The 24558-nt window shown below is 41.1% G+C and overlaps 1 protein-coding gene across 5 annotated transcripts in view; it reads left to right on the top strand.

The window, feature by feature from the left end:
• IPO11 (importin 11) overlaps positions 1-24558 on the top strand; it is a 252471-nt gene that overhangs the window by 40267 nt on the left and 187646 nt on the right. For all 5 annotated transcript variants that reach the window (XM_075932406.1, XM_006134432.4, XM_006134434.4 and 2 more), the window contains exons 4-9: positions 2651-2723; positions 11203-11406; positions 12810-12945; positions 16732-16790; positions 19218-19266; positions 20619-20689. In XM_075932406.1, coding sequence (XP_075788521.1) covers positions 2651-2723; positions 11203-11406; positions 12810-12945; positions 16732-16790; positions 19218-19266; positions 20619-20689 — 592 coding nt within the window. The remainder of the gene's footprint in view (positions 1-2650; positions 2724-11202; positions 11407-12809; positions 12946-16731; positions 16791-19217; positions 19267-20618; positions 20690-24558) is intronic.

Below are 24558 nucleotides of genomic sequence, written 5' to 3'. Positions count from 1 at the left end.
AAAAAAACTTTACAGACAAAGTAAAAAGAATTATTTACTTGTGTTAAATCCCTTTACGCTTTTATTCCTCCTTGTTATACATCACATTACAGTTATGTGCATAATATTTCATACATAGTGTCAATTTGATCCTGGTTTTTATATTTGTATTATGCTCATTGATAACTTTCAGAAGAATATATGTGTTGGGTTTAAGTCTGTTAATAATGGATTGTAACCAAGATAAATCTGTTCTAAGTTTGTGAGTATTATGTACTTTTCCCACCTCCTGCTCTCCCGCTTGCAACATGATTTATATACACTGCTGGAAGTCAATATAAAGTTGATGACAAAAGGTCTCATAAGTACATGTATTTGGCCACCTTTGTGTCCTGTTACTGTCTTTCCTTTTTCTCCATTGTTAGTGACCTGAATAATAATCTTTTTATACTTCACCAGACTGAAATTTGTTAGTTGGAAAAAAACTATATGCACGAAAATATTCTTCTTCTAATCAGATATATGAAACTGAAATGGAAATGGTCTTTTCAGGATAGAGTGATTTAAATCAGAGTAATTTAAATAATTGATTTTAATCTTGATTTGAATTTGCAAGCAGGAAATCTTGATTTAAATAATTGAGTATAATTATATTTTGCATTTGTACTTTTTAAGTTATGTCTTGCTATATCTAATCTAAAATTTCCTGCGGGACGGTAGAGTGATGTCATCACATCATCTGTGTCCTCATGCCACGGCCTACCTCTGCCTCCACTTCCACCCCCTCAGCCACCTGCTGTGGCTAGCCTCTACACTGTCCCCTCTGGGCAAGGCCTGCTCTGGCTCTTGCTTTATGCCCTGGGGGACAGGGGGCAGCGCCGCTGGGAGGAGCTGCTGGGTTTGGGTTCCCTCCACCATCTGAGCCCGAATCCCCCCTCTCCTTGGGCCGTGTCAGATCCCCATCACCATCTGAACCCTTGTCCCTCCATCCCCCTGAGCTGTGCTGGTCTCCTCCGCTATCCAAGCCCAACCCTCCCCTGGGCAACACTGTCCCCTCTGACATCCAAGCTTGACCCCTCCCCCCCCTGCGGGACAGCCCTGTGGCTCCTCTGAGCCCGACCCCCCACTCTGGGTTCTGCTGGGTCCCCTCTGAGCCCATCCCTTCTCCCCCTCAGGCAGCCCTGCATCTCCTTTGCCATCCAAACCTGACCTCCCCCATCAGCCCTTCTGCCAAGACTCTGCACTGCCAGCATGCTCCTGCTCTTTCCCCCTGGCCAGACATCTACTCCCAGTCTGCTCCTGCATCTTCCCCTGTTCTTGCGCCCTCCCCCCAGCCTGCTCCTGCCCCCTCCTCCTGGTCATATACCTACCCCCAGAAAGAGGTAGGGCTGGCAAGCATAGTGAGCAGGGGGCACAGCCCATTAGTTTTCTTACCAAAAAAGTTGTTTCTCATTGTTTACTAACCATTATTTTGCAAGTAAATAATCTCTTTTCACTAAATTTGATGTTATTTATTTATAACCAAGAGGATATTCTCATGTGCACATATTTAATTAAGGAGTTCTATAGCTTAACTTAATTTATATATATTTAAATTGTGAATTTTTACATGTTTATGTTAAATGATGCATTTTAAAAAAATAAATTATTAACTTTTTACCTGTGATTTGTGTTAATTTCTATTTGGAAGGAAATTTAAATTCAGCTGAGCCTGCACAAAATCAGCATTTCATTTTTATTAATTAAATAAAATTACCTTAAATGTGGTAGGTACTAAGAACAAAATATTAGAGCACATTTTGTGTTTTCTATTTATTTATTAATCAAAGGAGATATTATCCTTAATGAACGGAAGTGTTATTTTTTTAGGTCATCATGTCCTGGAATATTTTAGAACTAGTAAATCTCATGCTCTCATACCTAGTTTTGAAGAAACAGCCTTTCTTACTTTCCTAAGTGGTTTCTTAACTTTGAATGAACTAGTCATTGAGCTGAACTAGTTGAAGAAACTTAAAGGAAGGAAATATTCTTACTGCACCTGCAGCAGAGACTGTTGCTGTGACAAGTTGGTTTGGTACCTCATCATAATGTGGTTCCAGGTGCTTAATCAGTGACTTCTAGCTGTTCAGTGATCTGACTTTTTTTAAACTTGGCAACAAACTGTCTACTGCTTAGTATTCTATTTTGTTTAACTGAAAAAAGATTTTAGTAGATTATAAATATATGCCTTACGATAAGTTGTAGATTTCAAATTTGATATTCAATAGAATAGTGATAGAAATGTAGCCGTGTTAGTCTGGGGTAGTTGAAGCAAAATGCAGGACAATGTAGCACTTTAAAGACTAACAAGATGGTTTATTAGATGATGAGCTTCTGGCCCACGAAAGCTCATCATCTAATAAACCATCTTGTTAGTCTTTAAAGTGCTACATTGATATTCAATAGGTTTATTTTTGAAAAGTAAATTTGTATTTAATGTGAATAAAAGAATTTAAATATATTAAATTAAGAAATCCAATACTTTGATTTAAAAAAAATGTTTTTTATCCATCTGGGTCTTTGATTTTTTTTTTAACTGACACTTGCTATCGAATAATTCTCTGTAAATATACGTTAAAAGTTAGGAGCTTTGAAAAATACAGTATGTTAATTAAACATCTTATAATAACAGTGCTCTTTTGGAAGAGGAGAAATCTACATTGCGTGCTGGACTCATTACCAACTTCAATGAACCAGTGAATCAGGTTAGTAATGAAATGAATGATTAATTACTCTCTTAACAAGTGCTCTTATTGGAATGTAAAATTTTTGTAGTGAAGTTTTAAAAATGAGATGTGATAGAACTTCCGATATTCCTTTTTTCATATTCAGATAGTATTTCACGTTGATGTGGGATGTGAGCTTTTTCACAGTATTATTTTCTTCTTAAATACTAAGTTTTTCTTCATGTGAATAGATTACCATACCTACACCCTCTTATTTCAGAATTGTTACATTTGTATCTCCTTGTGTTTAAAACAATTAATTTTTGCACTTTTGCGTTTGTCTGAGATACAATAAAGACTCATTCTTGGAGTGCTGGTCCTCATCAGTATTCCAGTATGAATACAAATGTGATTCACATGCCCAAAGTCAGAGAAGACAATACATGTTTCCCTTTCTCCTCATGTCTCTAACGATGGAGATACAAGGCAGGGGAGACTAACAAGTTCCTTGATACTGCTGCAAGGCCTGTGCTAGTACCTCCATAACTTAATTTTCCTTTATTCTTTAGTCTGTAAATACATATGTATATATTTTGTAAATAATTGAGAATTGTATTTTAGTTTTTAGTTTTTAGTTAGATTTTCTTGTCCCTTCCCTCAGTACCCCATTACAGGTACTGGGCTATAGGGGAGCTGATGGCCTGGCCTCGCCTCTTTGCCCTATTTGCCCTCTGTATTGATGGACCTGTTGAACTATGCCTAGGGTTCCAGGCTTCTTACCAACACTTCTTCTCACTTAGCAATTTTACAGGCAGCATTATTTGTCATAACTATCTGATAAGCAAATGCTTATCAGATAGTCAACAGGATAGTCAACTAGATGCTTCCCTCCCTCCCTCCCCCTTGTTGCCTCTATCAGATAGAGACAGTGAGGTGGGGGGAAGAAGAAGGGGTACTTCAAAGCAGCAGTGTCGCTTGAAGCCTGGGGCCAGACCCTGGGCTTCATGCAGTGCTGCTGCTTTAAAACGCCACATGCGGCCCGGGTCAGGTGGGGTGTCCCCAGGTTGCATGTGAGGTTTCAAAGCAGCAGTGCCATTTGGAGCCCAAGATCAGCTGGGGACTCCATGCATTCACCTGGGGATCAGCTCGGGATTCCATGCGGCGCTGCTGCTTTGAAATGCCAGGGAGCCTGGTGATCAGCTTGGGACTCGGTGCAGCGCTGACGCTTTGAAATGCCATGAGGAGCCTGGGGTTAGGCTCCTCACAGCATTTCAAAGCAGCAGAGCTGTGTGGAGCCTGGGATCATCTGGGGACTCCCCAGCTTGACTGCAGGCTCTGTGCGGCATTGCCTTTTTGAAATGCCACAGGGAGCCCAGCTTCAGCTCCATGTGGTGTATTTGCCTTTGAAGTGTAGCAACAGGCTGTTGCTACACCTCAAAGGCAGGGGTGCTTTATTGACTAATTGAATAGTCCATGCAAAAATACATGGACTATTCGATTAGTCAGTTACCCGTTACTTAACATCCTGAATTGTGACAAGGTGCGATATATGTTGCTCTTTTTCCATGGAGGTGGAAACTTGGTCTTATGAAATGCTTAATGGAGAAAGCAATCAAATTCAGATTGGGGGACACCCCCTCTCCCCCGTTCCAATACTTCCAGTGCATAAACCTGACTCAGCAAGGAGTATACATGTTGTCATGAGGTCTGAGTTAGGAGCCAAGGAATTTATTCCCAATGATCCCCCATTGGGATTTTGTTGGGAGGGCAGAAGCATTCTCATAAAAACAAAAGCAAATCCTCCTCCAAAACCTCTTAAAAGAAGTTGGGTATAACCCTGCATAAGTCAAGCAAATCTTCCCACTCATCCCATGAGGACATAGAACATCCTAAGCCTCAGGATTACAGAATTCAAGATCTGGAAGGGACCTCAAGAGGTCCTTCCGTGAGAGCAAGGAATGACCAAGTACTGTCTAGATCAGGGCTATTCAACACACAGCCCGTGGGCCATATGCAGCCCGTGGCTCGTTTGCTTGTAGCCCACAGTGTGTTTGGGTTTTCGTGGGGCTCAGCACGTGGCCCGTGGCTGGGATCCTTAGAACATGGCATCCACTAGGAACACGCTCCACAATGGCGAAGCATCTCAGCGTCTCCCAGGCGGGATGAGCATTGAAAGATGCAAGTGGATGGGCTGGTTGGCTGGAACAGACAGGTACAGGGTGTCGGTGTTTCTAGCCCCCAGGGAGGAAATGCCAGGAGTGCTGGGGAATTGTGGGAAGTGTTTTGTATTCATGTCCGTCAGTGTGAAAGAAGCTATTTGTATATATTTGCATATATATTTGCATGCATATGCAACCACACTTAAGTTGTGGCCCTTGGCATGTGCTGCGAGTATCATTGTGGCCCCTGGGGCTTCCAAAGTTGAGTAGCCCTGGTCTAGATCATCCCTGACAGGTGTCTGTCTGTCTATCTTGCTCTTAAATCTCTCCACTGATGGATATTCCACAATCCTTCTAGGCAATTTATTCCAGTGTTTAATCACTCTGACAGGAAGTTTTTCCTAATGTCCAACCTAAACCACCCTTGCTGAAATTTAAGCTCATTGCTTCTTGTCCTATCCTCAGAGGCCAAGGAGAAAATTTTTTCTCTCTCTTCCTTGTAACACCCTTTTAGATACTTGAAAACTGATATCATGTCTCCCTCTCAGTCTTCTCTTTTTCTAAACTAAACAAGCCCGATTCTTTCAGTCTTCTCTCATAGGTCTTGTTCTCTAGACCTTTAATCATTTGTGTTGCTCTTTTCTGGACCTTCTCCAATTATTCCACATCTTTCTTGAAATGTGGTGCCCAGAACTGGACAATCACTTTGCATTCTGTATGTGTGAAACTGATTGTTCCTTCCTAAGTGGAGTACTTTACATTTGTTCTTATTAAACTTCATCCTGTTTGCCTCAGACCATTTCTCTAGTTTGTCCAGATCATTTTGAATTTTGGCCCTGTCCTCCAAAGCACTTGCAGCTACAGACTCCTCCCAACTTTGTATCATTTGCAAACTTAATAATCGGACTCTCTATGCCATCATCTAAATCATTAATGAAGATATTGAACAGAGCCAGTCCCAAAACAGACCCCTGCAGAATCCCTCTTGTTATGCCCTTCCAGCATGATTGTGAACCATCAACTGTTCTCAGAGAGTAGTTATTTGTTACACCAAAGATATTCTCACTGGAGACCACCCAGGGTTACACTAGTATGGGTTTATTTCCACTAGGTAAAACTAAAGAGGTATAAGCTAAAGAAGATAGAAGTCTCTCTCTCTCTCTCTCTCTCTCTCACACACACACACACACACACACACACACACACACACACACACACACACACACACACACACACACACAGAGAGGCAAGCAAGCAAGCACACATCCCTCCATTCATTCACACCCATTCATTCCTGCCCTCAGGCAATCACACACTTACACAGACATATGGGTTGCAGAAGGAGCCAAGGCATGTGGATCCTGGAGGGTCTGTCTGCTCATCATGGCTGGGGAAGCTGGTCAGGAGGAAAGACACTGGAGGGGAGCTTCTCAGGATCAGTGGAAGGAAAAAGAGAGCATCTCACATGTGCTCCTTCTCTTTATATAGTGTCTGAATGGCTCCTGTGACTCATTCACCTTGTCATCAGGGAGCATGCCTAGACTTCCCTTTATCCAGCAGGGAGCATGCCCTTACTGTGATGACTCATTGTCATGTGGTCCATTGTTCCAAGCCTTCTTCAAACACACTCACACTCTCTCTCCATTCACTCAGGGAAGAATGCAGCTTAGGGAAAGTTACAAGCAAGGTGGCTACATGTTACAAAGATTACAAAGTTGCAGTTTACAGTAAATTTGAGAGTTACACAGATTACAAAGATTGATAAGGTTCACAATAAGTTGCATTTTAAAACCTTAGACCTTACAGTATGGTGTAGCTTTAGAAAATCCATGTATGTAAATCTAGTGAACTCAGGCAGAGGCTTTTTTATGCAACATTATTGTCTAGCTAGTTACGTACCCATCTTATAGTAGCCCCAACTAGGTTGCATGACAAGGGACCCCCCAAATTCAGGTCTCTTATGTCGTGGGGAGTTTCAGAGCATAGGAAGAAATCAGTGGAAAGGCAGAGAGCTGGAGTAGGTGCAAGTGTCCATTTTATTGCATAGCACAGAACTCACCAGAACAAGCCCAGACTAGCTGGGCTGACCCCAGTGACCTACTCAGTTACCATAACAACAAGATCTATATCTACAACCCAATATACAACAGTCTCCATCACTACTACACCATGTTCCAGTGAAGGTGGTGCCTCTAGTACCAACTTAAGCCTACAATGCAGAGAACAGTGGCGCTGACAGTAGCCAAACAGGGGAGCCTCAATGAAGAGTAGCACTGGCTCTGCTTTACCCAGCTGTGGCAATGCTCTGTTTTACCCTACTGTGATGTTGTGAAGGCCAGGACTTAAATAGGGTTAAAAAAGGAGCTAGATAAATTCATGGAGGATAGGTCCATAGATGGCTATTAGGCAGGATGGGTAGGAATGGTGTCCCTAGTTTCTGTTTGTTAGAGGCTGGGAATGGGCAACAGGGGTGGGATCACTTGATGATTACCTATTCTGTTCATTCCCTCTGGGGGCACCTGTATTGGCCACTGTCAGAAGACAGGATACTAGGCTAGATGGACCTTTGGTCTGACCCAGTGTGGCCATTCATATGTTCTTGGCATAAACTGTAATTGCTCTGGCTCTGTCATTTTGGATAAGTCATGACCTTTTGTGCTCCGAAGAGAACTAAGTTTTACTCTACACGTAACAACATTTTGGCTTTTCCTGATCCTGTTCTCTAACACAGACAAGCCATTATCTCAGAAGAGGGTTCAGATTCTACCAAGAGATGCAGTTTGTGAGAGGTGTCTCTTTCACCTCATCATCGAGCCATGGTTTCCCTCCAATGGAGAGACCCGCTGATAGATCCAGAATACTTGTTTTCTTAGGAGACATGGAGTCACCCAACGAACTGTTGCCTCTTCCACTGAGGCATGCCTTTTCAGATAGGGGACATGGACCAGTCTGGAACCAACGCCCACCCCCATGCCACAGGGATCTCCCCAACCACTCTTTGACCCCAATTAGTGCCTGTCCTGGAGACTGTGGGACTTGTACCACTTTGCAGAGTTGACATAATCTGTTAGGGAGTCCACTCTTCCACTATGAGAAGACAGCAAGAGATTCCTTCTGACTCCAAGGGAAAGGATGATTATGAGTTGGATCTATTCTCAGGATCTCTGGATGAAACAGTCACTCCAATATCATCCTCCCTCATCTCTTCCCCTTCCCCTTCATGACTAGAGACAGTTACAGGGACTGTTACTTAGAGCTGCAGAGGAGCTACAGATCCTACAGTCTTCCAGATCCAGCCAAAGTGTGTGTGTCTGTGTATGTGTGGGGGAGGGGGGGAATTTGGTTAATGAAACCATTTTAGAACCAGCAAGAACAATTTGGCATATCCCAGCCATTTGCACCCATGTCCCTAAGAAAACCGAAAAACATCATTTTGTTTCTATTGAGAGGGGCAGAATTTCTCATTCTGCTTCTAATCCTTTGGTTGTCTAGGTTGCCTCTGGTCAATAAGGAGGGTTGATTTATTGGGAAAGAACCACAGTGCCTGTCTTTATGACAGGCTTCTTGTTGAAAAGACCTATATTGAAAAATGTATGAATTATCTTCATCAGAACTTTGATTTCTGTCTTTCTCAGGGGTTGGGGTAAGACTTTATATCACATCATGTATTCTATGTGTGTAAACTTTATTCACTAAACTATTTGAACTCTTTTTCCATTTTTGATCAATTTGTGAAATAGCCAGAGCTTGGAGAAAGGTGCCTTTAAAAAGGACTAAAACCTTTTTGTCTTTCATAGTAAGAGATGAAGTTTCTTTTGTATCTTAATTCACAAGCATTTTTCACTAATAATACCAAAGTGCCTGAAATCTACCTTACTGTCTGTCTGGTATATTTATTGTGGATAACAGTATAGCTTGTTTTGGTGGATTAGTTTCTTGGTGAACAGTGTTCATTGTTTTCTGACAGCAGGGCTGTAACATGAACTTTACACAGTCATGCTTATGTGGTTCTTAAGGTTGTGAAATGAAAACTCAGACAGATTTAAATGATACAAAAAGGTGTGTGTGCATGCAAATTAAGTAGGTAGACTGTTACTATCTGAGTTGTAGAGCTTCTGACTTTGGAAAACTACAAGATATGTTGAGGGTCTCAACCCTGCACACCAGGAATATATCAGCCATATGGAGAGAACAAAGAAACAATGTGTTTCTGTGGATACTAGCAAGCTGATTCTGATACTTAGAAAACCAACCCTTACAAATACTCTTTATAGGCTACCCTACAGATCTACCTAATTTGCTGACAGCCTTCCGGTTCCTTTTCACCCTTTATGCTGCTTTTGGGAAGGAAGAGAAAACAGGATCTGAATTTGACCCAGAAATTACCTCCTTCTAATGCCAAAGACATAATAAAAACCTGCCAGAAAGGAGCATTTCAAGGGAAATTGGAGAGACCAAAACTTAGTTGGAAAAATTAAAGAAGCAATGAAACAGGTTTTGCCCTTGAATACTCCCTCTGTAACTATATCTTGCTTTTAGTTCTCTTAGGCTGGTTGGGAACTTCCTGACTGGAAGAAGTCTGTTTGGATGGAGTGAAGGAGCAATACTGGTGTTTGAACTTGTCTGACTCTTCCTACTGCAAGCTCAAGTTCTGATTTAGCAAAGCACATATAGATGTGTTTAACCACAAGTAGTTCTATTGACTTACACAGACATACTCCAACTTCTTTTGTTTTAAATTTGTACAGACTGGCTGCTCCTATAAAAGGGTGATGAGTTCTGCTCACAAATCCAACCCATAATCCCTCTCCCTCTGCCTCCCCTCCCCAAAAAAAGTTGTCCATGGAAAATCTGAGGGGGCACTAGGACAAGTTACAGCTACTTGAAGAAGACTAGCAAGCTAAGTCCTTGATCAACTATACAAATGAAGATTAAAAAGGCCCTATTTAGAACTAGGAATTGGTGCTTCTATACCGGGCTGGGCAATAATATTTGATTGGGGGCAATTCCAAGAATTTGGTAAGTGGTTGAGACCTGACTGTTCCATTATATTATTGGAGGAGGTGCTGAGACGGGGATGGAGGTTGGGTGCAGAAGTGATCTTAGGGTAAGGGACTGAGGTGTGGGTTCTGAGAGAGAGTTTGGGTGAAGGAGGTGACTGTGACCTGGAGTAAGTGTCTTGGGAGTGCAGGGTTTGGGAGGGGATTGTAACCTTGGGTAAGGGTACAGGGGTTTGGGTTGTAACCTGGGACAGAGGATTGGGGTGCAGAGTCTGGGAGGGTGTATGGGGGCAGGAGAGGATTCTGGTCTGGGAGAGGGGTGTATGCATAGGCAGTGAAGTGTCTGGGAGGAGGCTGTAGGCTGGGGCTGGAGTGCAGGAGGAGGTACAGGGTCTGGGAGGGTTTATGGGGACTGGAGCAGGGGACATGGGCATGGGGTGCAGAAGTTTTGAGTTACATGGAGATGAGGTGCAGAAGGCTGGGGAAGGGAGGGAAGGGCTGGGGTGCCAGAGGCAGGCTTTGGCTGGGAGACACTTGCGTGACTCGGTCATCAGCACACCAGATTACTTAGGTACGGTCTCTGCCTCCACACCCCTGTGTGGTGCAGGGTTCAGGGGCTATGTTTGATGTTCTGAACAGAATGCTGTGAGCCCAGGGGCTGAGGAGGGAGGAATACTGCATATGCTGCCTGTCCTGAAAATAGGCAACTGCTATTGGCTGGAAACCAGCCAATGGGAGCTACTGGGGTTGCAGCAGTGTGAGATGCCTCTGTCATCTCCCCCCTGGGCTCTTGGCATTCACAGAGGCACACTTGGCTCTCTGCAACTACTTTTACTGAGTGCTGAGAAGGGGTGGGGCGGGGCAGGCAGGGAGCAGCCTGTGGCTCCCGTGGGCTGGATCCAGCCATGGACCATATTTTGCCCAGTCACGTTCTATCCTATGCTGATGACGGCCATGAGTATTGTTAATACTATCTAGATTTCTGTATATATGTTTATCTTCTGTGTGTGTGTGTGTGTGTGTGTGTGTGTGTATGTATGTATAGAAAAAACAAAATACAATTAAACAGGAAGAGAAATGAGGTCAGATTAAAAACTTTTCACTAGGCCAAGAGTGGTCTCTAAATTACTGAATCCTAACTACATAGAATAAGGCGGCTAAAATGTGCACAATGAGTCTCTAGAGGCCCTGTAAAACCCAGTAATACATTAAAATGTTGGTTGAGGTCTCAGCTAACTAGCTAGCTTAAAATTTTACTAACAGGTGTCTTAAATATAACAGTTATATTTTTGGAATGTGAACATTAAATTTACCCATGCCTTATATATGTCTGCTTTGTAACTTTTTTTTCCCCTGCAGATAGCCACTCAGATCTCTGTATTGATTGCTAAAGTTGCTAGGTTGGATTGCCCTAGACAGTGGCCAGAGCTTATTCCTACTCTTCTAGAATCAGTGAAAGTCCAAGATGACCTCCGGCAACACAGAGCATTACTTACTTTTTATCATGTTACAAAGACGCTGGCATCTAAACGACTGGCTGCAGATAGGAAACTTTTTTATGACGTAAGTAGCAGTTTTAATAATGCAGCATGTAGTGTTTTGGGCTTAGGAGAAGAGTAGAAATGCTATTTTACATAGTTGTTTATAAACGTTCGTGATTGACTGTTGAAGTGGGTACATGGGAAGTGTACATGTCGATAGGGTGTCGTAAGTGGTTATTTCCTATGTTATGCTTATAAGACGCACAAGGGGATAAGGCAATACGTAATGTTTATTATGACTACAATTTATGAATTGAAATCAAAATATGCTTACTTCCTCCCCCAAAGGTTCTGTAGCTGGAGCTGATAATTACTAGTCTTAGTATTGCTTGATTAGTTTCAGTGACCAGTTAAAACTGCACTTGAGGGAAGGAGAGCTTGGGCCTCTGTTGAATGCATGACAATACACTCTTCTTTTATAGCAGAAAGTTCCCCTACATGTCTGTGAGCTCTGCTGTGTCACACCGGAGTCATTAATCACAAAGTAGTCAAGGCTGCCTCCAGTCTCTTACCTATTAGCATACTATACATTCCTCCACTCACACAAAGAACAATACATAATTTCAAAAATAAGCTTTCTTACAGGGCAAAGCAGAGCTAAGCCATCCTATCCTTAGTAAAAACAATTTCTTCTTACTACTTCTAAAAATAAAACGAGAACCAAAAACTATTTCTTCTTGCTAATTCACAGCACATCGTATATATTAACAAAATGACTACAAATATTACTACTTAGAATAATTATCACTTAAAATTTTTTTCAGGCCTACACTTATATATGACAGACTTACCCAGCATTTCATGGGTCCTTCAGGTCAGGGCCTTTAGGATGCGGGTGGGGGGGCATTCAGGAGGCTGGGGGCCAGAGCCGTGTTCTCTCCCTCTTCTCCCCCCACCACCAGGCCACTGTCCCTCAGCATTCCTGGGGCAAGTTCTCTCCACCCTGTCTGGCACTTCAGTCAATGTCTGGAAGTGGGAAGGTTTGGGACAGGAGGCTACTTACTGTTTTGCTGTCTCAGTGTGTGCCCCCTCTTGGTCAGGAATGGCAGAACTTTTCCCCACTTCCCTTAACCAGGTTACAGCCAAGTTGTTTTTTAAATAAAATGTCTGACAACTCCTACTGCTGTCTAGACTGAATGTGCATCATCACTACAGAATGACAACCCTAATTTTTAATCAATGAAACAGCTTATCAAGGGAAGTGGGGGATTCTTTATTTCTTTATCTGTTTTCAAATGAAAACTGGATTTTTGTGGAAGCTTTTTTTTTTTAATCAAACAAGCTATTATGTGGGGTGATTATTGTCTGTGTTATGGAGATCAGGCTAGATTTAACATTTCATTCTGGCCTTAAAGATCTGAATCTATACATTTATTATACTGGTGTTAAATATTGCAGTTCATATGTACTGCTTTTTATTTACAGTTAGCATCTGGAATTTATAGTTTTGCCTGTTCCTTATGGAATCATCACACAGATACATTCCTACAACAGATCTTTATGGGAGATGAAGCTGCTGCTGCTACAAATTCATTAGAAAGAACTCTGTTGTCATTGAAAGGTAATAATTAAAAAGTTTGTTAAATATGTATGCTTAACGTACTATAAAAGATGAAATAAGGTTATTCAGGTGAGATGTGTGCATTTCTGTTGTTGGGTTATTGTGTTCCTGGCGTCTTGTGAGAATCTTGGAATTTTCTAGCAAAGTTCCTGTCTGCCTGACTATGTAGCAATGGGTTGGTCTCCTTAAGAAATGAACAACCTTGCTCTGTCTACCTGGATCTACTTTTCTCAGAAACCAATTGGAAATAGCTAAAAACGTTGGTATTTTGGACAACTTTTTTAGTAGTTAGCAATATAGTATAGCTGTTGCACATTTTAGATTTGCTGTTTCTACTTCGTGCTGGTTATATGGGTGACTCCAGTTCAGGGCCAGGCAAAATGTGGCCTGTGGGCGGATCCGGCTCGCTAAGCCACCAGATCCAGCTCATGGCCCAGCTGGAGACTCAGCCAGGCCCCTGTCTTCCCCACTACTGCATGGCACTCAGAAAAGCTGGATGCGGGGCCATGTGCTTCTGTGAATGCTGAGTGTCTAGGGGGAAGGGAGAGAGGCTTCTCACATGGCCCCACCCTCAGTACAATCTAACAGCTACCATTAGCTGGAAACAAGTCTCACAGCGTTCAGAGCAACACACGTGGTTCCACCTGCACCCATACCCCACATAACCCAACCCTCAGCACTTCCATTCCTGTACTCATACCCTTTCCAGACCCCGCATCCTCCTCCTACATTCCTCCTTCAGGTCACACACCCCTCCCAGATCCTGCACCCCAATCCCCTGCCCATGGTCACAACCCAAACCCCTGCATCTCCTCCTGCATTCCTGTCTCATGTCACAACCCCCTCCCAGATCCTGCATCCCCTCTTGCACCCGAGACCCCTGTCCCAGGTCACAACCTTCTCCTATATCCCAACCCCCATCCCAGTCTTTGCACCGTCACCATTATTATCATGGAGAAGGGTAGCCCTTGGCCACTTACCAAATTCTTAGAGTGCTCCCCATCAAAAATTATTGCCCACCCCCTATGCTTAGTGTTATGTTGGGTTTCAAGAGATGCAGCCTGTGAATCTCGCCCTTTTTTGTGTATGGACTACAAACACAACTGTTATAAATATCAGAAGATTCAAAAGTCTTTGTAGGCTGTAGTATTCAGCGGTTTCTGGAAATGCCACTGTATCTTCCCTCTGAGAGAACTCCAGAAATGGTAAAATTGGGGCACTTAATCCTTTTGATAGACTAGGAAATAGGAACCTTTTGGGAGTCACCTTTTTTCATTGTTGTTGGTTAGTATTAGTCTGACATGAATGGAATCTTGAGGTAGAGCTGGGTTAATATTTATTGGCAAATTGTAAATTTACCAAAAAATTAAGTTTTCAGGACACAAAGCATTTGTGGTATTGACATGAATTTTACTTGAGTTGCATCTTTTTTTGGAGGGGAGGGGATGGATGAGGCACCATTCACAAAAAATGGCACGTGGAGGAGGTGCCACTGTCCATCTTACAACTTGTAGTTTAGTAGATAGGGCACTCAACTGTGATGTGGGAGACTGTGATGTCAGTTTTCTGCCTTGTGGAAAAGAGATTTGAATTTGGGTCTCCTAGATTGCAGGAGATTAGCCCAGTGTCTGGGGAAATATCAATAGCTCCCTACCAAATTCATGACCATGAAAAACATTATTATAGACTGTGAAATTAGGTGGTTTTTTTTTGTATGCTTTTACCTTCTACTAAATAGATTTTACAGGGCAGACCAGTGTTTCTCAAATTGGGGTTCTGACCCAAAAAGGAGTTGTGGGGTGGGTGGGTCATAAGGTTATTTCAGGATAGCTGTAATATAACCACCCTTACTTCTGTGCTGCCTTTAGAGCTGGTCAGCCAGAGAGCAGCATCTGTTTTCCAGCAGGCTCTCCGCTCTGAAGTCAGAGCCCTGCCAGCAGCAGCACAGAATCAGGAGCGGTCAGTCTATATAGGCGAACTAGGAGGTCGCTTAGGGCCCCAAGTTAAATGGGGTGCCAAATGGCGATGCAGTATCATTGAGGGGTTTGGAGATGGGGGTGCCAATTGCATGGTTTGCCTAGGGCACCAGGTGCTGGCAGCTAGTCTAGGGCGACCCCTGCACAGAATTAATGGTAGCAATACCATATGCCACCTTTTCAGTGCTGCTGAATTTAGAGCTGGGCGACTGGATAACAGGCGCTGACCAAGGACCCAACTCTGCAAACGGAAGTGCAGAAATACCATACCATGCCATCCTCAGTTTGTGCAGCTGCTGGCCAACTTGAATCTCCTACTCTTATAACATTCTGAAATTTCAAATAGCTAACATCATGAAATCTATTGATTTTTTTTTTATTATTATTATTTTTTAATCCTATGATGTTGACCAAAATGGACCATGAATTTGATAATCAGAGCTATCAGATATTATGGTGTGGGTATCTCTCACCCTGACTAAATAATAAGTCTTTGGAGCAGGGATGTGAAACTTAAGTCTCCTATGTTGTGGAAGACTGTTCTAATCAATTGGTAGTCCGTGATGGGTCTTTTTCAGAGCCTTGAGTTGAAGCTATTCCCCTTTATATAATTAATCATGTGGCCAGAGAGAGAATCTGATTCTTTATGCTAATGGTTAGAGTATTCATCTGAGACATGGGACCCCTTTGTTGATTAGACTTCAGTTGGAGTATTGTGTCTATTTCTGGGCACCGCATTTCAAGAAAGATGTGGAAGAAATTGGAGAAGGTCCAGAAAAAAGCAACAAAAATTATTAAAGGTCTAAAAAGCATCACCTATGGGGGAAGATTGAAAGAATTGGGCTTGTTTAGTTTAGAAAAAAGAATACTGAGAGGGGACATGATAGCGGTTTTCAAGTATCTAAAAAGGTGTCATGGGGGAAGGGAAAAAAAGTATTTTTCTTAACATCTGATGACAGGACAAGAAGCAATGGGCTTAAATTGCAGCAAGGGAAGTTTAGGTTGGACGTTGGGAAAACTTCCTGTCCGGTGGTTAAACATGAGAGTAAATTGACTAGGGAAGTTGCAGAATCTCCATCAGATATTTAAGAGCGGGTTGGGTAGACATCTGTCAGCAATTATCTAGAAAGTGCTTGGTCCTGCCATGAGGGCAGGGGACTAGACTTAATGACATTTCGAGGTCCCTTCCAGTTCTAATATTCTATGATTCTATGTCTGTTTCAGTGGCTGTTTAATTTAGACACACAATGGAAGAGTGTGGGGCAAACTCTTGCAATGTAAGATCCATATTCATATCTCTTCTTCAAATGTAGGATCGGGGGAAGTTGAACCCTGGTCTCCCACATTCTGGATGAAAGCCCTAACAAGTGGGCTAAAGTTTGTGGGAGTCACCATTACCCACACCTCTTTCTCCTCCCCCTCTAGTCACTTGTATATGTAGCCCTTTAAAAAATGCCCAGCAACAAAATGTTTTAGATTGAACACTATATTTTGTTCAGCCTGAAAGACATTTTCAATTGATTGATTTTTTTCTAAATTTTTCAAAACAGCCATCTAAATACAAAATCAATTATTTACTCAACTCTACCTTAAAGTAGTACTGTCAGACTTATAGTGGCAAGAATGCAGGTGATGAGTCTAATGATGAAATATAAATGCAATTTATTCCATAATTGAATAATTAGAGACTTTTATAGCAATGGTTATTGTAGTCCTATATTTTATTACTTGATGTCTGGGTGGCTGGACAGCAGGACAGCATTATACAAAAATAGACTGTGCAAGTAACATATTAATGTATTTTTTTTAGTGCTTCGTAAATTGACAGTTCATGGGTTTGTGGAACCTCATCGGAATGTAGAAGTGATGGTAAGTGATACATGTGTTGTTTCTAGTTCTAAGTCAAATTCTTTCCATGACTTTATGGGCATTGTTAGAATTTCACTCCATTATAAAGAGAGATTTGAAATGTATAAAATGACATAATTATATTCTATACAGATAGATCAAAAGATAAGCCCGATAAATATAGAACAATAAGCTTAATATATTATGGTGATACCGTGTATTTAAGGGATGTGGTGATTTGGATAAAAATAGACTGTATGAATTTAATTACATGCCTTTTCCAAGTGAGAAAGTTTCTGCAATTTAATATATAGTGTGATTTTTAAACAACTTAGTTATATCAGTTCATACATCTGTGTATATAGTGTTGCATTGGTGTAAACTAGGACAATTTCTGTTTAGTTTAAATCAATTTAAACTAATCTGAAATAACTCCAGTTTACGGAAGCTGTTGGCCATAGTGAAAACTCCACATCTTCTCAACATACAGACTATTTTAGTGATCAATTTTAGAAACCTGTAAGTGTCAATATGTGTTAGATTAAAGTTGCACTTGGTTGAATTTTGAGCTGCTATATTTAGTGGTTAACCCTTGATATTCTGGGAAAACTGTGATTATTTTGTTTTGTTTTTGGTATCTCATCACAGTACCTTACATAATGTTACAAAACAATGATTTCTTGCACTGAAGTGAAGTACTGGAATACAAAATCCATGTATTTTTAGAAATGTTTAGCTTTTTTAAATTAATTACAACACGATTTTAGCTTTTATCAGCTTGATATTTTGCTTGAACTAGAAATCTAAATATTTTTATGATATCTTTGAAGCTTTTTGTGGTGATGTTGCAGTTATTTGAAATTCTATATGTTTTTATGTAGTACTACTTAATTCAAATTTCACCATAAGTAATCTGATATAATTTTTGCTTAAGAGTCTTTTGTATAACGAATTAACCTATGTTATCTTTTATGCTGTTGCAAAGCAGTCAAATGATCTTAGTTATAACTTCTCAAGTTCAAAAACACCCCCAAAACCCTTGTTATGAGACATTTTTTTATTTTCTTCAGGGTTTTATTCAAGAGTAGATTGGCAGTAGCCAAATTAATAAATGTATAAAGCAACTTGTCTACGTGATTCTGAGACTGCTTTTAAATAAGCATCTCTTAGTTGTGGTAAACTTTGAATCAACAAGACCTTATGTCTTCTATGTTCTTAAGGGTGTCTGTATATTCCTGAACTTTGGAGTTGCAGTGTCTGGTGCCTTGAGCTTAGAACAGTGGTCCCCAACCTTTTGGGGCTGCTGGGCACCTGGAGGCAGGGGTCTCGCATGTGCTGGGCGCCCGGGGTGCAAGAATGGCTCAGGCCGGCCCTGGTCACTTGGCGGGTGCACATAAATGCCCTGGCGGGCGTCATGACATCTGCGAGCACTGCGTTGGGGATCACTGGCTTACAACATTTTAGAAACTATGCCAGTTTTGTGGGAGTGGATTCACAAGCTGTAGAATTGGTCATTAGAGTTGCTAAATCTTTTTTAAAAAAATTGTGTAAAGGAGGTTATCACTTTTGTTTCTGGCTCAAAACTTTTATTTGTGAGCCAAATAGAAATTGCTACATTTTCTGTCTTCATTTCCCAATCTTGAAACAATAGTTTGAGCGATGAGGGGAGGAATAGCTCAGTGGTTTGAGCATTGGCCTGTTAAACCAGGGTTGTGAGTTCAGTCCTTGAGGGGGCCATTTAGGGATCTGGGGCAAATCTGTCAAGGATGGTCCTTGGTGCTGCCATGAGGGCAGGGGACTGGACTTGATGGCCTCTCAAGTTCCCTTCCAGTTTTATGAGAGGGTTATTTGTCCCTTGTGGGTGTTTCATTGTAGGTGTTGGTGCACAATTTATTCTAGTGCAGGCATTGGCAACCTTTCAGAAGTGGCGTGCTGAGATTTAACTTATTTACAGATCTGCATGGCATTGATACTTTTTAAAGTCAATGATAATCCTACTTACATTTTAGCAGCTTCGTTAATAAATTAAGATGCAAATCTTACCGTTTAGTGTGATCCTTGGCCTTGCTTTCCCCTGCTGAATTCTCCAATCTTGGTTTTATAGTTTGACACTTTAACTGGCTTTGGAGGTGCAGTGGCCATGTGGTTTTTCTTGAATGATTGGATTATGAATAAAAATAGGAAAAATCAAAACAATTGTGTATTATATAATTCAAATACAAATATAATGAAAGTACATTTTTCTATTTAATTTTTACTAACAATGATGTATGGAATAGTTTTAAACTCTGCATTTGCTTCTGAACTGACTTCTCAGTTTGACAGATCTTTAAAGACAATTCACATATTTTGTATGCATAAAACACCTTTATGCATATATCTCCTTTCATACTGTCCAAAATGGGCATCACTTTGGTATTTTTGAAATATGACTTTGATATTTTTCAGGGATTTCTACATGCAGTATTTGAGCGACTAAAACAGTTTCTGGATTGTAGTAAGTACTTTTTTGAAGCATGCTGTCCTCTTCTAGTACATTAATATTAAGATTCCCCTACTCTCTAATATTTAAACAAATGTTTGGTGTCCAAGGCGTTTTGACATTTTCTCATGAATACAAAAGTATGTATTTCAATGCATTCTCAATCCTGCTACACAGAAAATATGTTCAGTAATATAGATCTCAGTTTTTGGTGCCAAATAACCAAAGTCCTGAAGGGAAAACAAAAGGCAAATAATAGTAATATTAGTAAAAAGGTAAGCTCTCTCATATACACCAAAGAACAAAGAAGAAATATATATTAAGAAAAAAAAAGTTAATGGAATGTAAAAAGAAACTAAGCCATTTCAGTCTTCTCTTTGGAGGTTGCCATGGATGAATTTTGGAAAATGTCTAAGGACAGAGAATTTGTGATTCACAATGCACTTGTAGGCATTAAACAGTTAGTAGTGTGAACAACTTACCTCTAGGGAATGTTTCTTCCTGCCATTTTGGTTAATAATTAACGTATGCTTTGAGACTTGAGTGTTTAATATATCTTTCAATTTTAGTCATGACTGTTCTCCTGTAGGTATCTCCATCTGTGTAGCCTCTTAAGGCCTTCGTATATAATAGCTTGTGGCCATTAGCTCCACTGGTTCATTATGTCTTATGTATTTTTTTAATCTGGTTACTTTTACTGTCTTTAAAATTTGTTGCTTTCCAGTTTCATTGGATGATGCAGTTTTTGTTAACTCTGTTCTTATTAACCCATTTACCTTTATTGCGCCATTCATTGTGTCTATACATGCCTCTGGTATATCTCTTCTTTTTTGTGTCTTCTTTTAAAGAGTTCCAGTCTTATCATCAGATTCTTATTTAGAAATGTTTGTGTGTCACTAATCCTTTTTATAACCAATATTCGAACCCAACCATAAGGTGGTCAGAAGTAAACATAATATTCCATGCTGGGGGTGTGCCATGGATTTTTAATAATGGAATTACAAATGTCATTGTTTTCTGTCCCCTTCCTTGTTCATCTTAGTAGCAGTTTGCTTTTTTGACAGCTTTTTCTGTTAGCTGTCTATAATGATGCTCATGTCCTTTCTTGAGCACTTCTAGTTAATTTAGAAGTAGCAGTATGCCTGATAAGTTTAGTTTTTTGGTCCAGTATTTTCTTCCTTGAATTTGTCACCACTAAATGACATCTGCCACAGTGCAAACTGCTTACCTTGTTATATTTCCAATTAGGAAGATATGATAGCAAGAGTGAATTGTGTATGTCTCCAAAGATCATTTTTCCAAATGAGGATAATCATGAAATATAGCAAAGATCAAGAAATGTTTTTCTAATATCTGTGCTTTACTAGGTAGAAGAATAGGAACAGAAAATGTATGCAGAGACCGTCTAGAAAAGACTATAATTCTGTTCACTAAAGTGGTAAGTTTCAAGTTCACAATTCTGTTAGAATAGAATAATCAATTCCTTGAGTGACTAGTCCGCAATAAGTTAAATACATGTACACACTTTAAAACTCATGACGAAGAAGCATTCATAGCATCATTCTCACAAAACAAATATTCCTTAAAGAGATGAGTATCTGCTTCACTCAGTATGCCATTATGAACTGTCAGAATATAACATACACCTTCTTACCTAAAATAAAATTAAAATGCATTTCAAAAGTAAAATTTAAAGCTACTGTTTTGGAGCCTGCTGTTGACAAACATTTTTTTTAAAGCATTTGATAGTGATCATGGTAGGAAGTTAATATAAGAGAGTGTAAAGATTTTTCCCTGTCTGCTTCATTAAATGTCTGGATTCACTTGAGTTGTGAGTAAAAAAAGAAAAAGAATAGTCATGATCAGGGCTTGACAAACGGCAGCAAAACCTACTTGCCAGCCCCGCACTGTGCATGCGCAAGACCCGCATTGTGCCTGCGTGTGCTGTCGGTGAATGGGGCGACCGGCTGAAATCTACTTGCCATGGGCGAGTAGTTACAGTTATTTGTCGAGCCCTGGTCATGATGATTTTAGGTAACTAACTGTTGATGATTAGTATACATAAAAACCAACCAACAACAAAACCCCACAACCCAGACTTTTCAATTGCAGTTTAGCATTTTCAGCTTGCACCTGGGCTATGTGCTTATGCAAGAAAACAGTGTCAGTAGGTTTAACGGTATTATCTTTCAGACATGCATCACCTCTAACATTCCCAGGATTTCATTTTTTGGCCCATTAGACTTCTTATTTAAACGTGGAGCCTGATCATCAGAGGTGTTAAGCACTTGCAGTTCTATTTGAAAGTCAACCTTCAAACACTCAGTACCTTTGATAATTAGGCCTGTAATTCTCCGGTGCTTCCTGCAGACAAAGCATTCACATTTTTTTTCTCATTTGAACTAAGAACCAGAGAGTATGGAGACTGTCCAAAAATCCATCTTTCATTTCTTTTCTTGGTTGAATTGCTTTTTTGCATCTTTCTCCTCAGACTAGCCTCTCTGACGATGTTTGGATTTACCCTTTTTGTTTCATTATTTTCCTGTCAGGGTTAATATTTTCTCTTTCCATTTCGTTATTTAAAAAAAACCAACACCTTTCCCCTTCTCCCTGCCTCTGGTGGACATTGACTAATAAACTAGGAGCGCCTGGAAGGGACTCTTCCCATGCCCTCTTTTTTCCAAATGGTCTCTCTTTGCCATGCCTAGCTCTCCAAGCTATAAATGCTGTCTGACTTGTACACTGTCAATATCCATCTCAGACAGCCACACATACGAAGACCACTGTTTGGGGAGACCTGTATTACTCCGACATGTCACCACTGCAAAAAGTTGACTGCAAGGGCAAGAAAGGCTAGAGAACTCCAGCTAAAGCTTATGCTCATAGAGATATCCCTGTATATTACTTCTGACCTTGAGCATAGGACCCCTTCTTGCTAGCACTCACCAACTGCTGCTTTGGACAGAGATTCCTCCTTAAAGACAGTCACAAAGGAGCCTGTCCATTCAAAATGCATTTTTCTCGAAAATACAATCTATTTCTTTGCCTCTGAGAGAATCGTCTTGTAAAAAGCAATCTCCCACCACTAAATTTTGCCCAGTACTCTCGGCACTGGATGCATCTGGCATTGAGACAACCCCAGGAGCAAAAGACCCGGTGTGGCCTAGCTTTAAGAGAGGCACACATAGTATACTAAATCTGCTACCATAGCACCAAGGGAGCCGAAGTCCTCCTTTGGCACTGAGCGGCTCAATGGCACCACCTGCTGCTCAGCATGAACATCACTGATATTGGTTCCCAACCTGTCTGTATCTCTTCCACTGTTTTTGATGTTCTCAGTGTTGCAAAAGTTTGTCAGACAGGCCGACCTCTGTATGGCTTCCACTCCAGGCATGCCTCACTTTGGCACCGATGATACCTCAGACTGGGCATGAGACTGACGAATATGCTTGCAGGTTCTTCCCCTCTTCTCTTCAAGGACGAGAAAGAAGTAGCGCAGGAATATGCACCCCTCTCCATTCCTTTCCAAAAGTGGCAGTAAATCACAGCATGGTATCCCCCTCAATAGTTGAGCCCCATGACCTTCCCACCAAACTGGCCATGATGGGGTCCATAGGCATTGTACAGAGCCCAGAATATTCAGTCTTCCAGCCAATCCAGATCTGGGACACCAAGATCAGCAATCATCTTCACCTTCTGCCTCAGCCTCCCCAGAAGCCCTTGGGAAAGAAGCAGAAGGTCTTGAGGATGTAACCAGAGGGCAACACTCTCCTGCCTACCCATATTTCTTCACAATTATGCCTTGTCCCCACATCGGGATGACATTAAATCTTTTCAAGAATTATTTAAACATGTAGCTGATTCCTTAGACATCTCATTGAATGAGCTGCCAGAGACATAGCATATGCTCACTGACATTCTCCATGCTGCTCCTGCTGCTAAGGTCACATTAGCCAGATCCACAATGGCAGGATAGGCAAAACTGTCTGATAGATGCCAATCACAGCCCCGCCTTCTTGTAAATGTGTAGACAAGAAGCATTACATGGCAGTAAAGGGGACTGAGTTTCTGCTCACAGTGTGTGCCTTAACGATCTACCCATCTGACACCACAGTTCTCCAAGACAAGGTAATTCTTCATCCACACCCAAAATTCACACTCAAAGCGGCATCATCCTTCCATCTCAACTAGACCATCTACTTACCTGTATTGTTCCTTAAAACACATGCTCACAGGAAAGCATCTCTTTACGCTGTGGGCGTTTATAGAGTATTTGCATTCTATATAGACAGAACAAAGATGGTTGTCCCTGTGGATGCTCCACTAACCCCCACTTCTCCACTCTGCTCTGAAGTTTCACTTTGAACTTCTGGGGAAGAAAAGGATCTGGGAGGATGGTTGGCTGTGTGTGCAAAGGAGCAGCACAGGGCACCTACTGTGCATGCATGCCAACCAGGGCACTGTTGCTACAAATCTCTGACTGAAAGTGCAGGAGTGCGCAGACACTTAAAGTGAGCACCTACAGGGACAGCCATTTCGAAGAACCTCAGATACTGCACAGGTGAGTAATTTTCTCATCTCAGAACACTACAGAATTTTAATCCATATGGATTCAAAAGCCTCATGGGGAGAAGACTGTACTTGAACAAAACCTGATTGATATAGGAAACTAGTCTCTTTCTCTTTTGTCTCTCACCTATTGTGCTTATCTTTCTTGGTCTCCTGTGATCCTTAACTCTGAATAAGCTCGCTGCAGATATAAACTGAATGAAAGTCTAATCCTGTGCTGAGATTGAGTTTGTTGAAAGCACATCTAGAGTGCAGCTGAAAAGATAGGAGTGAACAAATTGAGGGGAAGGCTTTTAACTTTCTCCATTCAAGTAGACAACTTCCATTGCTGCTGCTTACAAAGCATTTCAGAGTAGAGAATGATTGCAGCTGCTAATAGAGGCTTATGCAAGCCTTTTGTTAACCAGCTAAACTTTTGAGCCTTGCAAAAAAGAATCAGATTTTATTTTTAAAAGTTTCCAACCTTGCAGAGACACCTTTGAAAATGCATAGTTTAAAATTATTTGTATAACTAATTACTAAGGTTTAAAGGAACAAATCCTGGGACTGAAGTGGAGGAAAGAAACTGAAAATCCCATGTATGCACCCTTTTACATAAAAAGTCATCCAATTATAATGGAAGAGCATCCCAATACATCAAATCCTAAATCTTCTCAAGGCCCAGTACATACTGTTGTGATCATGGTACATAGAAACCTCTCATATTTAAGGTAGGATTGACAACATTTTGTCTTGTAG

This window comes from Pelodiscus sinensis, chromosome 6 (genome assembly GCF_049634645.1).
Source record: "Pelodiscus sinensis isolate JC-2024 chromosome 6, ASM4963464v1, whole genome shotgun sequence".
In the NCBI taxonomy this organism is placed as follows: Eukaryota; Metazoa; Chordata; order Testudines; family Trionychidae; genus Pelodiscus; species Pelodiscus sinensis.
Note: the sequence above shows the minus strand (reverse complement) of the source record. Positions and strands in the feature narration are given on the sequence as shown.